The sequence below is a fragment of the Amblyomma maculatum genome, chromosome 3 (assembly GCF_055883805.1).
Source record: "Amblyomma maculatum isolate TAMU_Amacu chromosome 3, ASM5588380v1, whole genome shotgun sequence".
NCBI lineage: Eukaryota > Metazoa > Arthropoda > Arachnida > Ixodida > Ixodidae > Amblyomma > Amblyomma maculatum.
The window spans coordinates 117803977-117819523 of record NC_139346.1 but is presented as its reverse complement, the minus strand read 5'-3'; the positions used below and the strand labels follow the sequence as shown (position 1 = coordinate 117819523).

Sequence of the window (15547 nt, the reverse complement as noted above, 5' to 3'; positions counted from 1 at the left end):
CCGTTTGTTACGCTAACCGACCATCGGTTATCCTCTCTTCGCACTACATGTCCTGCCAATGCCCATTTCTTCTTAACTTCTACTAGAATGTCGGTAACTTGAGTTATTTCTCTGACCCACTCTGCACGCTTCCCATCTTCTAATGTTACCCCTACCATTTTTCGCTCCATAGCCCTCTGCGTTGTCCTCAACTTAAGTAGAACTCTCTTGGTTAGCCTCCACGTTTCAGCCCCATAGGTGAGTACGACATGAAGGTGCCAAAAGGCGTAATCAAGGACGGGCGAACAGCAAAGTTGGGAAAGGTGGTTTGGCTGCAGGCTATTGGGCCAGCGACCTTGAGGCCTGAGGCGTGACCCAATGGTACAGCTGGACGACAAAGTTGACGGCGAAGGGAATAACTGCAGTATCGTCCAGCATCGGACACCTTAAGAAAAGCTGTGGGATAGAAGGCAGCTGATCCAGATGCATGGGAGAAGTTCAACTCCCAAAATGGGAGCAACGGAAGGATAGTTAAGCGGCTCCTTCGAGCCTTGTAGGGCGTTCTTTAGTCAACGGACGGCACCCTGCCTGCTGCTACATAAGAGGTTTGGACCTGCTTCGGGCTGATTCCGCTTTTATGATGAAGAGGACGTCGCCCCTCCGGCCTACAACCTCCCCGACGCCCAGAACCTGTCACATACGCACGTGATCACGAGACGACGCAACGACGTCCATGGGGGACGTCAAACGCATGGTATGAATATAAAATGACTTCACCATGGTTCAGAGTTTCTTCATTGAAATATTAGAATGACCAAGTGTTTTCGGAACATGCATACAGAAGCGGAGATATCGATCCATTATGGCCTGGTAGTTTTGCCAGGTTATTCTGAGACACTGCATCTAAAAACACGACGGTATCTCTTGCTCAAGCCACTTACCAGATCGTCGACAAGGATGAAGACAATGTGTGGTGGTTTTCGGAACGGTGTCTTGACGCTGCTACCGGCGACGCACGCCACACTGATAAACAGCAGCCACGAAAGCATCGTAGAGAGTTCTGGGTACCTGAAAGAGCAGGCTTAAGCGATTTATATGTATCTATTATATGCAGGCAAGATTATCAAATAGGGCAGCCAGATGCGTACGGTTTTTCAAAACGGCTATAGCAAGTTCTCACACTGACGCCTTTTTTTAGCACTTGCAGTTATGAACTCATTTAAGCCGCTGTTCTTTAAAAGGCTAAAAAACTTAACGCAAGCTGCCTCCGGCAGCAAACTTAGTCCTTTGCTGGCTATTTATACAAGCGAGCGGATCGAGGACAAAGCATTAATCGATTCTTTAAACTTCTCCCGCATAGCAATGTTGTGCGCATCGCATTTAACTGAATTTCTTACGCAATCACAATTCAACGTACGGGCGCTCACTCAGCTGTGTGCCTGTAGTTTTAGCATAATCTAACGAATTGCGAACGTAAAGTATCCAGTTTAGGCCTGTGCGGAGTGGTTACTACCGCAACAAGTCGAGTGTGGGAACTAGCAGCCAGCCAGTTAATTCGGCTGCTGAGGCTCAAAAAGGGGCGTGTACTGGAACCCCTGATGTCCGTAAATCCCCAATTTTTATACGAAATTTAATGAATCCCTGACACGAATGTGTCCGCAGCTGGCAGTCTTGGTGCAACGAGAGTCTAAATATTACTTCCAGAGGAACGCTTCAGGATCAACCGCATGAAGTAGCCACTATCCGCCCGTGAAACTGATCGTTAGGTGCGGAAGTGACGAATGTGGATCGTACTGCAATATGTAGGGAAGGCGAATGGCACTGAGTGCTAATGCTTCCGTTTTCGCCGGAGATGTTCACAATAGAAGGCGTAGCCAATGTAGAGCAGAGAGTGCTGCTATAGCTGGTGGCCAGACAGTGTCAAGGCGGACTAACTAAATATGAGTTGTGAGACCGTCGTAACAGAGTTTTTAGTGGGAGATATTTACTGGCGGTGTCGAAACGTAGTCGCCGCTTTCATGGCGGCCGAACCGGTATCGGTCTCGACCACGAAATGCTAGCAAAAATGGCCAACTTTCGCGTGCGCTTCAAGAGGAATGGAGCACTGCCGATACAAATGGAGAACGTTTACCATCGGCCCAAACAACTTGCAGAAGCAGGTCTTACCTGTGAAAAAAATATGATCTACGATGCCAACACGGATACCCTTGACCAGCCACGCCAAAGAAACGCCGTCCGTCTGATGAGCGCACAGTGGTTAATGCCACCGTGTAGCTTTTACCACGTTCAATATATATTGCTGCTTCATCGCCTCGCTCGCACTAGGTACATGCTTCCCAGTGTTGACGTCATGAGCATCGTACTCGAATCAGCGCCGTGAGGTGTGGTCAGTGAGAGCAAGAACAGTTACCTTCGAACAATGCATTCGCGATATCATCAAAAATTATATGCCGAAGACGTTCGGTTGATAACCGCTTTAAAGTTTTTGAAAAACAAAAATTATCTGATTTTTATTTTTGTTGATTGTTTGCTATTTTAGCTCTTTTGGTTTCTGCTTATGTATAAAACAGCTTCCTCAACAAGCAGAAAGCAGTTTCAGCATTGAAACGTGCTCGGTGCGCATGAGGGACCTGCTTGTGGTAATTGTGAAAGCAGTGCTGGCTTGGCGTTATTATTACCGGCAATGGTTTTAATTTATGTTGAATTGTAATTTACGTTCTATTTATCAGTGTAGTTACTGCTAAGAAGTATTGACTAAGTGACAACCCCCAATGCGACTGAACCGCTGCAAGGAAAAGCTATACATATTTTTCAGAAAAATCGTAGTTCAAGAAACATTTCTTCTTTACTGAGGTAGCACAAAAATGTTATTACCACTTATGATTACATCTGATCTCCATTATTGGCAATCAGTAGTGCCGATAGGTATTGCTTCCGTTGGTATTGTAGGTTTTGTTGTAATACTTTATTCCTGGTATAAGCCCAGGTAGCACAAAGTGGGCTATGAAGGTGGGGCCCCGGTGAGTCTGATGTAGGCAATGCAGGACAGCCCCGCTGGGCTCAGTGTGGGTGCTGCAAGAGGGGTCGACGTAGGCCTGAAGGGGGCTGTCGACAAAGCCCCGATGGGCCCCGCTAGGGACTGATGTAGGCAGCCCTTGCGGGGCTGCCCACATTTTTCCCGCATTGCCAAAAGGGCACATCCCACCAACCAATGGTCCTACTTTGGACAGATTCGGACAGCCGCTCTGGATGAACATTTATTTTTTATTTCGGTTAGCCCCTCAGATAATTACATATGACCGATGCGGGTTCTATAACGCAAGCCGCACTTGGCCTTGCCCACATTATTCTCATAGGGGTCCGATGCAGGTAATTGATGGGATGCCCCAGTCGAAGTTCTCCCAATCAATATGTATGCACATAATTAAGTAATTATTTTATACATGTCTGCCCTTTCTAAGCAGCCACAATGAATAAATTTTACAATATTTCATAACATTATTCTAACCTAAATGACGTCATGTACATCTTGTTCAGGCTATGGAGATTTGTGTTCTAAGTAGCAGTATTGTGGTGACAGTTGCAGGCTGTTCACAGCAACCGCATAAGGAGCAACAGTTAGCAGTCAGCATGTTTTAGTATTTTAGCGTAACTAAAGCCATGTAATATTTTTAACGACTAAAAATGGCAACAACTATTATACATATAATCTATAGTAGTAATTTAGGGCGACGTCTAATACAAATAAAGATTGGAAAGAATGATTGCACAATTGCAGGCACGCCTTCTAGACCCATTAAGGCCGATGTGGAACCTAGAGCGGTTTTGTGTGGGCAGCCCCAATTGGGCTGGGTTTTGTTTTTGAACCTCAAGCCCACTTGCTTTTTCACGTGCCTTCAAATTCCCCACAAGGGACCGATTTTGGTACCAGGCGGTCACGCCTGCCTTCCAGCCCCATTACAGCCGATGTGGGACCTAAAGCGTTTTAGCTAAGGCTGCCTCACTTGGGCTTCACGCGGGCTTACCATAATTGAGCTCTTATTCATATTTCACCTGGCCTCAAGTAACCTACAAGGTGCCGATTGGGGCAGCATGTGGGCACGTCCGTTTTTTTTCCCTATTACGGCAGATGTAAGCCCCACAAATATTTAATGGGGGCGGCCTCTTTTCGGATCCATGAAGGCTTTCCCATAAAGAGCCCACATTTAGGTTGGACTGCCCTCAAATATCCGACAAGGGACCCTTGTGGTCTGGATGCAGGAATGTGCCCTGCATTAGCCTGAGCAACGCCGCTATAGGACCCATGCAGCAGGAACAGGGGCAAGCCCAAATGGGGCTTGCCGAATTTTGTACCATCAGGGACCGATGCAGGTTTTATGACGGTTGCCTCAGCCCAACTTGCCTATATCGGGCCTACTAGGGTCCCACATTCTGTGCTACCTGAGAGATACCTCCTTTTAACCTTTCTAAGACACATAACGACTGCGAAGCTCGTGCTGGCATCGTTTTTCCCACAGCAACGTAGAGGCACGCAAAAACAGTTAACTCCTTGCAATACGTGACAGCTTGATCATAGCCCACTTCAAACTCCTGCAGATAAGAACGTCCTCATCAAATGCGTGTAAGAGGAGCAGTCCACGACAATCGCCTGAATTTCTCGCCGGGTCAAAACAGCGTTGCAAGGGCTGTCTGCAGAGCGTTCGGCTGAACGACGCTCGTTACTAGAGCGTCTCGTTTCGCAGTCGCTGGGCTATGCAGCAGATTGCACCTTATCGCACTTGCAGCACCACATTTCTTTGCAGAGTTTTTGTTGGAGCCAGATGTGTGACAACTAGTGATAAACATAGCCGCTACCAGCAGCCTTTTATGCTTTAAAAGAATAAAGCCTTCTTTTAGAAACTTAAATCTCACCATGACCGTCGGTGCTAATTTGGTCATACGCTCACATGCTGATCAGTTGCGTCAATTATCAAAGGAGAAGTAAATGTACACCCTCCAAATTTTTTGACGTGGGTGCGCGAGCGTCGGTCGACAAGTCGATGAGTGCCGTATAACGCAGCGCAGCGGCGAAGTCTTCAAGAATACGCGCATGCGTGCTAAAAGCCACCCAGGGCAGCTGTCCTCTATCAGGCTGTTTCGGGAACAGGACCATACTCCCGTCTTATTTGATCATCTTATCTAGGTGTTCTTTTTATTTTTTGAAGCTCGATGGGATGTTATAAAAAAGGGTGAAGTGCTAGCATTTTTTGCTTGATAGAATGCGATATGCATGTAGCAATTATGCTACGTTTGTAAGACTTGTTTCCCTTTTTCTTATAGTTCACGCATCACTCTCCTCTCGCGAGAAAGGCGCCTGTCAATGCAAGTCTTTTGAATAAAAGCTTTCATCTTGCAAAGAAAATCGCAGAAGCGATACCAATGCGTTACCAACAAGAATGCGAAAACAAAAGAAACACAAGGCCTCAATAAAAATGTCTTGGCTCCCACTGGTAATAAAGCAAACGAAAGGGGGTGCACAGTGCGAAGTGCGATAAAGACGACGTTTTATTAGATTGTTTTGCTTATTATTTCACACCTTCGTCTAATACGGGAAAAAGGGGGGCGCCCCGTTTTCTATTCTAATCTTTTCTCAGGGGCATACAGAAAGCAGAAGAAAAAGCTATAATTGACATTTCGTCCGCTATCACCTTCCATTTAACTTTTCTTCCGCAAGTGGAGTTGGGTCCCTTTCCCCTGATAGCCCGGGTGAAGAAACCTGCCGCACACTGTTCATTGCGCGCATGCGCGTATTCTCGCTGATTTTCGCTGCTGCGTTCTGTCATACGGCGCTTATCTTACCTGCGGTCTACGCTCGCGCCTTCGGTAAAACCAAAATGGGATCGTGTACATGCATAGCCACATAAGTAATCCCTAATAAGCTTATCTTCGCTCAAACAAGCGGCATTTCAGTAAACTGGAAAACGCTGAAGTCATGATTTTATCCATGACAATGCTCAGAATGAAGCTTAAAGAATGCGGCGAGTTTTTAAATATAAGATCTTCAATGCCCTTAATGTGCATTTCCTTCATTTTGATCCAAGCTTAGTTCTAGGATATTTCACGCACATGATATGTACTGAAAAGTTAAATAAACGTGCGCCAAAGGCAAATTACCGGCACCTCAAATATTCTTGGAACAGGAAATTATGCCAGTGACTGCTACTCGAAAGGTTTCTCTCAGCTCTAAATTTCTTTCTCTAAATTTCTCTAAAAATCAGCTCTTAACAGGTCTGGCTTTGTACTTTCTTCATCCTACGTACTTCGCAGTGAACCGGAATCATAAATCGTTTTTTATTATTTTGCCGCCGCTTCACTTCTTTGGAAGATGGTGATGAGTAGTCCAATATTATTATCTTTTGGCGCCACCAACTTTGACCACAGTCAAAGGTCTATTTCTACCACATGGAAATGTGTTTTTTTTTTACTGTAATTAAATCTTTTCCCTTGCTCAATTTGTCTAACAACACTTGTTGCAGAATCCCAGTTTCAATCTCCCGTCTGTGCTATGAATTTTAATTTTTATTTCATTTCTTTCACCTTTTTCATTTATTTCCTCGTCCCCTTAATTCATTTTCTTTTTAGACAAGTAGGCATCAACAACTTTCTTTACTGGCCAATTCTTGGTCGATCCCCCTATGTAGGTATGCGTCATATGTAATTTAATAAACAACAACAAGAGCTCGAACGGTGCGAGGCACGGCTAGAAGAGAACAAGGGAGCATGAGTTTTGCTGAACGGGAGTCCGCGGAGATAGTGTAGTTCATGTTCCACCAGGACTACAACCCGTGTGACTAGACTTGAGGCCTGCCTGGCGTCTCCTGAGCTGGCCCTGTTGCTGTCTCAAGGGACAGGACCTAGGAGTGGCCGACTTGTTTCCTGACTGCAGTTCATTGCTGGTACGTACGTTCGGCGGAGGCGTGAGATGGAGCCTGACACGTCAGCCGTTGTACGGCAATCTGAGGCCTCTGGTCTCTACCTGTACCCGTTCAGTCGCCTAGCCTTCTGCTGGGTTTACCCAGGCTCACATCGCCGACCCTTCATACCTCCCCGACTCTGTTCACCCGACCTGGAGCGTCTGCAACGGCTCCTCTTTCCTCCAATAAACCCGGTAACTTTTGACGATTTGTATATAGTCCTAGCCCTAGTTGGTAGTCGCACTCTTATCCCGCCAATGTGTGTGGATAAAAATATTCTAGCCAAGTTGGTCTGTCTCGTCGTGTGTTGTGATTGGTACCCCCAAAGAAGCTACGGAAGAAGGTCGCAATTTTTAAAAAGAACGTCTTCACAACCATAAAGAATTAGTATGCAGTATAGTTTCTGAAGAGCTGTGCTGAAGCCAAAACCATGCTGAAGCCAAAATCAAGTCTTGGGACTTTAAACCCCACATCCAAAATGTATTTAACATCCAAACTATCCAAAATGTACTTAACATGGTCCCTGACTGGTACAGTGTGTCCAGATATCCTAGAGCCACACTTCCGACTTTATACTTTCCCTTGCAATTAGTACAAGACTGCCAGTAAGGACGCGCTTTCTTCGGTAAGCAGCAACTGTTTCACTGTACCGGCTTCGAGAAGTGTGTACACTCGAAGTGTGTCACTTAGGCTGATGATGAGCTGGTAATCTTGAAGTCCAGCTTTCAGCCATTCATGTGCAATTTGTAGACTTCGTCTTCCTGCAGTGCAAGTCTTAAAGATGGCGATTCGTCGGCAGCTACATTTCGTTCTCCGCTCGCGCCGTTTCAGTCAAACAATCCAGCTGGTCATCCCTCTTCAAGCCCGACTGGCGAGCATGGGGTGAGCTTGCATCGCTATGGGCTCTCATCCTCAGTGCATTCGAGCGAACCTCGTTTCTGTGCGACGAAGTCGCCCAGCTGCGAGAAGAGACCGGGCGCCATCGTGAGGAAAACCCTCAGGCCCTCACGCACCAAGCCCAGGTCACTGCCACTCTACGTGTCGACCTTCGCGGCCTATGACAGGAGGTACTGCGGCGCACTGCTTTATCGCAGTGTGAGCGTTCTCTCATGAAGTCGGGTTCCGTCCAAATCTTAGCCGTGGACAACTGGCTGCGAACTATTCGGCTGCTCTTCATCGAGGGATGGCTCCCGGTGATGATGTTGCGACCACCTTCTGCCCGGGCTCCTCTCCTTGCGGTTAACCCTCCTAATTCGACGAAGTATTAACGCCCGATCACTAAGGCAAATCGAGGTCATCTGTCCTCAATGCTTCCAAACAAAAGATTCATTCGTAATCTACTTTCGTCTCTAAGCTGAGTCCCGAATCAACGTCGGTGAAGCTCACTAACCTTTTAGGTCAGTAAGTTTCACCCGCATTTCCTGTCGGAAGTTGAAAACTAGGTACGTTTCCTACTCATCCTTCCATCTTTGAGCTGATGAAGACTCGTACAATAAGTCTCTTCAGCACTCACTTTGGCCAATGGATTTGATTTTCGAGGATTTGTGTTGAAAGCCCCCAAGATAATATGCTGCATTCTTCGTACTGACGCTAAAGTGCAGTGGTCACTAATTTGGACATTATTCTATGAAGATGCCCGAGATCTTCCAGTTTTGGCAAGTGAATAGTTTTCTTCCGTTTCGATGTATTGTTACACTGCTGTTTTAATTGCCGAAACTAGATTCTCGAGCAATACTCCTTTTTGTGATTTCTTTCCTAATAATTATTCTGATCAATCAAGGCCACCTCCCGGAAGCATGGCCTAAACCAAGCAGGAAGAGGGGCCCTAATGTTTATTGACAGTTCTCTGTGCAGTATCCGAAATTCCGATCTTGAAACCGTTGACGATAATGTGGCTTGAGCCGTATGAATTGACATAAAAACTTTTACTGCTAGATTTATACACTCGACCGAATCTCCGTTCTCCTACTTGCGATGATGTACTTCAAGCATCGAGCATGTTATTACTTCTAATACTAATAACAAATTATTATATTTAAGGGATATTCATTTTCCAGGAATCAAATGAAACTCCTTTAGTTCTTCTCAAAACAATCATTATGTAACAAGAAAGTGCAAAATATCACTCGAGTTTACAGCTTTTAAATTTTTGCAGCAGTAGAATCTCATTGAAATCTTTTGAGGTAATGTTTTTAATACTTGCTTATCGAATTTTGAATGCATTGTCAAGCTCTAAATTACTACTGACTCGATGTGACAAATTTCACCCTACACTTTAGTTACTACTTCAGTCTCTGCCCCACCTTCTACTAATTCCCCTTTTACTAATGACATCTACCCTACCGACGAACAGGCAATAAACCTGGACGTCGCAAGGCAAGATGCAACAACCGATGTGGTCTGTGCAACCACGCCGCAGTCTACCTTTATCTCCGCCGCCGCGGTGCGCGCCTCCTCCCCCACCGCAGCAAAATAAACAGCAATAGAGCTGGCCATCGCTGACCTGCGTAAGCGCACAGTTCTCAGTTACTCAAAAAGAGCTATTCTAAATTTCTCAGCAGGTTACATGTGCCTTCCTGCCGCACGCATACTGCCCGGCTGCACTCCCGACCACAAAAGTAACTTAATCTGGCTACACACCCACGTGGGCAGCTACGACGGGGCGGACCAACTTGCCCGAGGATTAACAATCTCGGCGATCGGTCTCACACATCCAGACGCACTCGCTGAAGCCCTCCAACTGTTCGCCGAAATTACCAAGTTTCACAAACGGACGCGACGCCTTTTACCGCCTCCCCACTTCGACCTCAACCGAGCACAAGCCATCCTGCTCCGCAAATTACAGAACACTCAATTATTAGTCACTCCAGTCTATCACTGATTACTAACTGAAAATACGACCCCATTTGTTCAAATTTCAACATCGAAGAACCCGTCACTAAGGCCCACATTCTCTGGGAATGTGAATATTACGCGCCCCCAAGGGCGCTCCTGCCAGCTCCCTCTGCGAAAAGCTGAGACCAGCTTCTTACCAAGCCAGACAAGAACACAACGTGCACTTATTCGTGGGCCCAGGGTGTCACCCCCACCTAGGTTTGTGTTGTTGTGGCTGTAGGAAGAAGAAAAAGGAAATGCACCGGCCTGCTACTGGCTCTGTAGCTGAGCCACCTCCGCTACCTCGTGCGAACAGAAGAAAGTAGAGAAGAAAGAAATAAACTCGGCTTTCCATGGTTACACTTGGCTAAACTTTTCTTTCCTTGGTTACACGTGCTTTTACATGGTTTAAACTTGGAATGCACAATGTTTTCCCATCGCATAAAACTAGGTAATAGCATGACTTGTTCATCTCTAATCTAACTGTGTTACCGACACGCACAACGAACATGTCGTCCCCCAGGCCAACGATACTCGATTGCCACTACGCGAATGTGTACGCAAAGCAAAAGGTCTTAGAACACCGACGTGCTAATTGAATCAACGATTTTGACTTCATCGGCAACAACGCGGTCGTATGGGAAAGCCTCCCCGTAAACTACCCGTGTCCAGCCGGCTTGACGTGCACCAACGGTCGTTACTGGACCCCCGTCTCTCCTCTGTCGTGACGTCAGCGTATCACGTGGTGTGACGTCACCATACCACGTGGTCCGCACGGCATGCAACCGCAGCCGACGGCACGAGCTGGACCCCCGTCTCTCTTCTCTCGTGACGTCAGCGTATCACGTGGTGTGACGTAGCATTCCACATTCTTTGCACGGCGTACAACCGTCACGAAGGGCTGTGGTTTACCTCTAGCAATATGCTTCGCATAAAAGAAGAGGGAGAGAAAGACCCGCGCCGCAACAGCCGTCGTCCACCACCTAAGCGATGGTGGGAGCAATGACGGCCTACAACAGATAAAACTTTGGTGGCCAGCTAGACCCCGCCACTAGCGGCTTTGACCTACCAGTCCCAGCCCCGTAAATCCAGGAATAGCCGCCCTTCACCACCTCCGAGCTGGGTGCCACACAGGACCCATCTACCCTAATTCACATCTGGGGCAAATAAATTTGTTTTTCCTTTTCTCTCACTAATGTAGATTGCGCGAGGAGTTCGCCTCGCATTGCGTATGCACGTGGCGACTATGTCTGTCTCCAGTTTCTTCTCTTCTGTCGACTGTTCTTTCTTAAACGAAATTAGTGGGCCGAAAAACAAGTCAGCCACTTCACTCAAATAGTTCATAATGGTATGCGTCACTACATACCTCTGCATACTCGTACCCGTAACAAGTTTGCTTTCTGGTTTTCCGCCAGAAATAAGAAAGGTGTTAATAGTAAAGGAATGGGCCCATCGCAAAGCGAAACGCCCTAGGTTCGACAATTGGTCAGATGAGTTTGGGCGCTTGCGCTCTCTTTGCAAACGCTTATACAAGCGGGACTAAACACTCTTATCTTGAGTCTTTAGAAAGGACTACCTCGCATCCTCCTAGTGAGTTCTGGTGATATATTCACAAACGTTGCAATAAATCTAATGCGCGGATTCGTTTAGCTGAATCTCACGGGTCTGAAATTTGGGATGTTGCCAACCGTTATGTCCAGCACTTTTCCTTGTGTACACATATCCACATTGAGATTCTCTATCCCTCCCATCCGGTGCATCACATAATTCCGTTCTCTTTGATGAGAAGTTAATAATTGCCAGACGTAAGCTTCGGAGACCATCTTTCTCGCCTGGGCCTGATGACATGTTAGCGCCATGGAGTTCTAGCTGCAGTAGCCTCTTCGTATCCGTATCAACCGCAATATTTGAAGAACGTACTGTTTGAAAAGTTCTTTTTTTTCTCCCGTGTGAAAAATGCCACTTTGTTCATGTCTTCAAGCCAAAAAACAACTCGGATGTTTCCAATTATCATCACATGTATCTTCTGTGTGCAACCTATACGCTTTCTGATTTATCTTTGAACGACGCACTTCTCCTCCATCTCAAACATATCATTAACGCAATATGTATGGCTTCATATCGGGTGGTGCTACTTCAACTATCCTAGTCCGTTTATGATGTATAAGCCTCTGCTGCAGTCCTGCAGAGATGTCAGGTTGACACTATGCACGTTAATTTGCGGAAAATATTCCACGTTGTTACCCACTCATTTCTTCTCAGAAAGGTTGGCCCTCATACGTAGCTATCTCCTTGATGTATCCTGCTTTATCATTGCCAGGGAACAGACGTCCTTTATTTACTCTGCAACAGGTAAAGCTCCTTAAGGTTGTGTATTAGGCCCGCTTCTCTTTTTTGTTGTTATTGACGCTTCATCTGTCATGAAGAACTCTTCGTTTCTCTTTCATGCTACAACTCAAACAAGAAATCATCATCAACAAGATATGATGCAGCAAATAAATTCTGGGGCTCGATTTACAAAGTGCATTCGACAACGTCAAACACAGCTATGTTAGCACAGGTATGAAAACTCAACATGGAGGTAGCGAGCTACAATTACATCTAAGACTTCTTGACTAACCGCACGGTGGAACTGCATGCCGAAGACCTTGTATATCCGCGAACGCAAGCTCGGCAGCATGGGTACCCCGCAGGGTTCAATCATCTCGCGTTGCTCTTCAACCTCGTCATAATCGGGGTGGTGAGGGCAGTAACCGGGACCGGCGTCCACAATACGATCTGCACCGACGACATTACCCGTTGCATCGATGCCAGTTTATCGGGGCAACGCACTCCCGAAGTTCCCAAGATCAGAGTCCTAGGCCTGCTGCAAAACAAGAGTGGTCGCAAAGACGAGACATTCAACAAGCTGAATACCACGACATCGGACGCAATCCGGCTCAACACCGAGTCTCGACGCGATGGGTAGGCATGCGTGAAGACAATCTCGTGCGCCTCGTCCAGTCATTTGTGATAAATCACATAGCCTACGTTGGGCCCTACCTCATATGGCAGGTCACTGACAGGACAAAGACAAACAAGCTGATCAGACGGGTTTACAAGAAAAAGCTGGACGTAATTCAGACCACCAGTACGGCTCGATTTCTGCATCTCGGCTTCCATAACACACGAGAAGAAATAGCGGAGGCATAGCTCATTGCGCAAATAGAATGACTCTTGACCACCGAGAGCGACTACACTATACTGACTTCAATGTGTTACAACCCCCGAGGTCTCAACCGACAATCATGCGAGATCAGCGAGGAGGCCCGGGAGCACATCCACGTGGACCATATCCCGAAGAACGTGCACCCCGAGTGCAACGAAGAACGGCGGCAGGCGCGGGCCAATTTTCAGCGAGAAACACACCCAAAACCAGCAGGCCCAGTACGTGGACGGAACGGAACATCAGCGAGAAGAAGTTTCGACAGTGCTCCTTGCGGTGGCTGCGGGCACCACGACAACGGCACCGAGCGTGCGGTGCACAGACTCCAAAGACGCTGAGAAGTTTTCTATTGCTCTAGCGATCTCTGAGGCCGTGTGTCGCACTGTGATCAGCTACTCGAAGAATGCCGTGATACAACTTTGCCAACGGGCGAGTGTGCATCCTCACCGAACCACAATGAAACGGCCCATTCGGCGGCGCGAGCGATTGCCTTCCGCGCCCCAGAGAATGACAGCTCCGTGTAGTGGTTGGACGCCAAAGACCAAGTAACCGGAATGATGAAGTTACTGCTACCGTCTAGCTCTACGGACAATGCCGCCTCCCGACCCGGCACTACGTCGGGAGAAGGGAATCGTTCTATGGCAAATACAAACCGGGTCACTGCTCGCCCGGGCAGTGCTACACGTGCTTCATCAAGACATATGTACGAGTGGTGTGTGCAGATCACATAAAGTGGGTCCGGCGGACCAATGGCCTATCAACTGGGACTTCGCCAGTTTGCCGACCAAAGCTACCTTCAGACTACAGCCGCCCTAACTTCAAAGTTCGGTACATATAGCATCGACAAGTGCACTAAACAAACTATCGGCAATCCGCAAGCCCGAGGTGCGCTCGAATTGTACAAGCATCACGACCCAGCAAAAGCGGGCCGAAATGGAGTATTGAACCCGACCGCGGCGGCTGCGTTTCGATGGAGGCGAAACGGAGAGGCGTCGTGTGCTGTGCGATGTCAGCGCACGTTAAAGATCCCCAGGTGGTCGAAATTACTCCGTAGCCCTCCACTACGGCTCCTCTTTCTCTCTTTCCACTTTCATTCCCACCTTCCTCCCTTCCCTTACGGCGCGGTTCGGGTGTCCACAGAGCAAGTGTGACAGTTACTGCGCCTTTCCCTTCCTGTGAACCAATTTATTATTATTTATAGAGAAGGGCATAACCTCGTGTCGATGCTTGAACGACTTCACGACGCGTTAAACAATCGGTGACCGCGATTTCAACAAAGGTATACCTACCTACCTTATGCTGATGATATAAAATATTCAAAGTATACATTCTTTTAAAAAAGACTTCTCATTTCCCTGCTTCCTATGAATAGTGCACGAAGGATGGGCTTGCTCTCAGTACTTCCAAAACTCGCACTGTCTCATTTACTCGTAATACGTAATGCGTTCTCTACCCTTATTTAATGAGATCTATGCTGTTGGACAGGGATGCTGAAATTAAGAGCCTTGAAGTGCTTTTCGACCGTACCCTGAACTTCTCCTCTCATACTAAAAGCTTGCTGTGCACTCGGTTTCATGTGCAGACTTTCAAGTTCCACGCCCGACCGCTTCCTTTCGCAAAGCAGTACTTGAGCATACGCTTTCCGCTTTTGGTGTACGCGTCTGTTGGTTGATGGCACTTGAACATCTAACAATGACAAGGTCGACAGGGTATTGCAAATATTTTTACGATTATTTCAGTATCAATTTCCTCGCGCAACTTCCAGATCACGGTGCAGGAGTAACGTGGCGCATCTTCTTCCTCATAACTGTCATCGTGTCAGGGCAGATATCATTTCTTGTAAAACTCCTTCATGCCCATATTGTGCTCTGCAAGGATTCGGTGTATCGTACTGTGAGTTCCGCGGAACAGCATGAGGGAATAAAAACCGTTTTATTTTTCTCCTTTTCTGTATTCCCACTCTTAATTGGACAGAGTGCAGATGTCTCGTTCTTTTTCTTTTTACCTTGACATCTTCCGAAACTCTTTGTTTTAGTTGGATGTTCGTAGCGTTCAGTCTTGTTGAACACATATATCTTCCACTTTATAGTCTATTGCACTTGCCTTTGTCTCCTTTTTAATGCTGTCTCATTAACTGTTCTTATTCATTTACAAAATGATATTTCAACTTTCAAATGTATATTTGAATCTGACTGCGTTGCGTTCAGTAGTATTTATCGTATTTAAATGCATTTCAAGCTTGTATTTTAGGTACTGCATATTTGTTACACATGGAACGGTTGTTTATTTTCTGTACATTTCTGAGTATTCTAGTCAATGATGGTTTTTGTCTCATTTCGCTATGTTTATTCTTTTGTGATGTGTTCTGCAATACATGTTCTCATTAATTTAATTCTCTACGTGACTCATTCTAAGCAAATTCCATCTCATTTATTATTGTTTTCTGCTTTTGTCTCATATATGTGTCTAAAGATTGCGAGCGCATTATTTATTCTTACTTGTGCTGCAGTCCCAATACCTTCTGCGGTACTAATAT

The 15547-nt window shown here is 46.5% G+C and overlaps 1 protein-coding gene across 4 annotated transcripts in view; it reads right to left on the bottom strand.

The window, feature by feature from the left end:
- Positions 1-15547, bottom strand: part of LOC146195799 (arylsulfatase B-like) — a 67916-nt gene that overhangs the window by 21346 nt on the left and 31023 nt on the right. Inside the window, exon 1 of one of the 4 annotated variants that reach the window (XM_084597924.1) lies at positions 921-1044. The exons of the other annotated variants lie outside the window; for them this stretch is intronic. Within the exon in view, the coding sequence (XP_084454050.1) occupies positions 921-1028 (108 nt within the window). The 5' untranslated portion in view covers positions 1029-1044. Of the gene's footprint in view, positions 1-920; positions 1045-15547 lie in introns of those variants that run through there. 4 annotated transcript variants of the gene reach the window in all.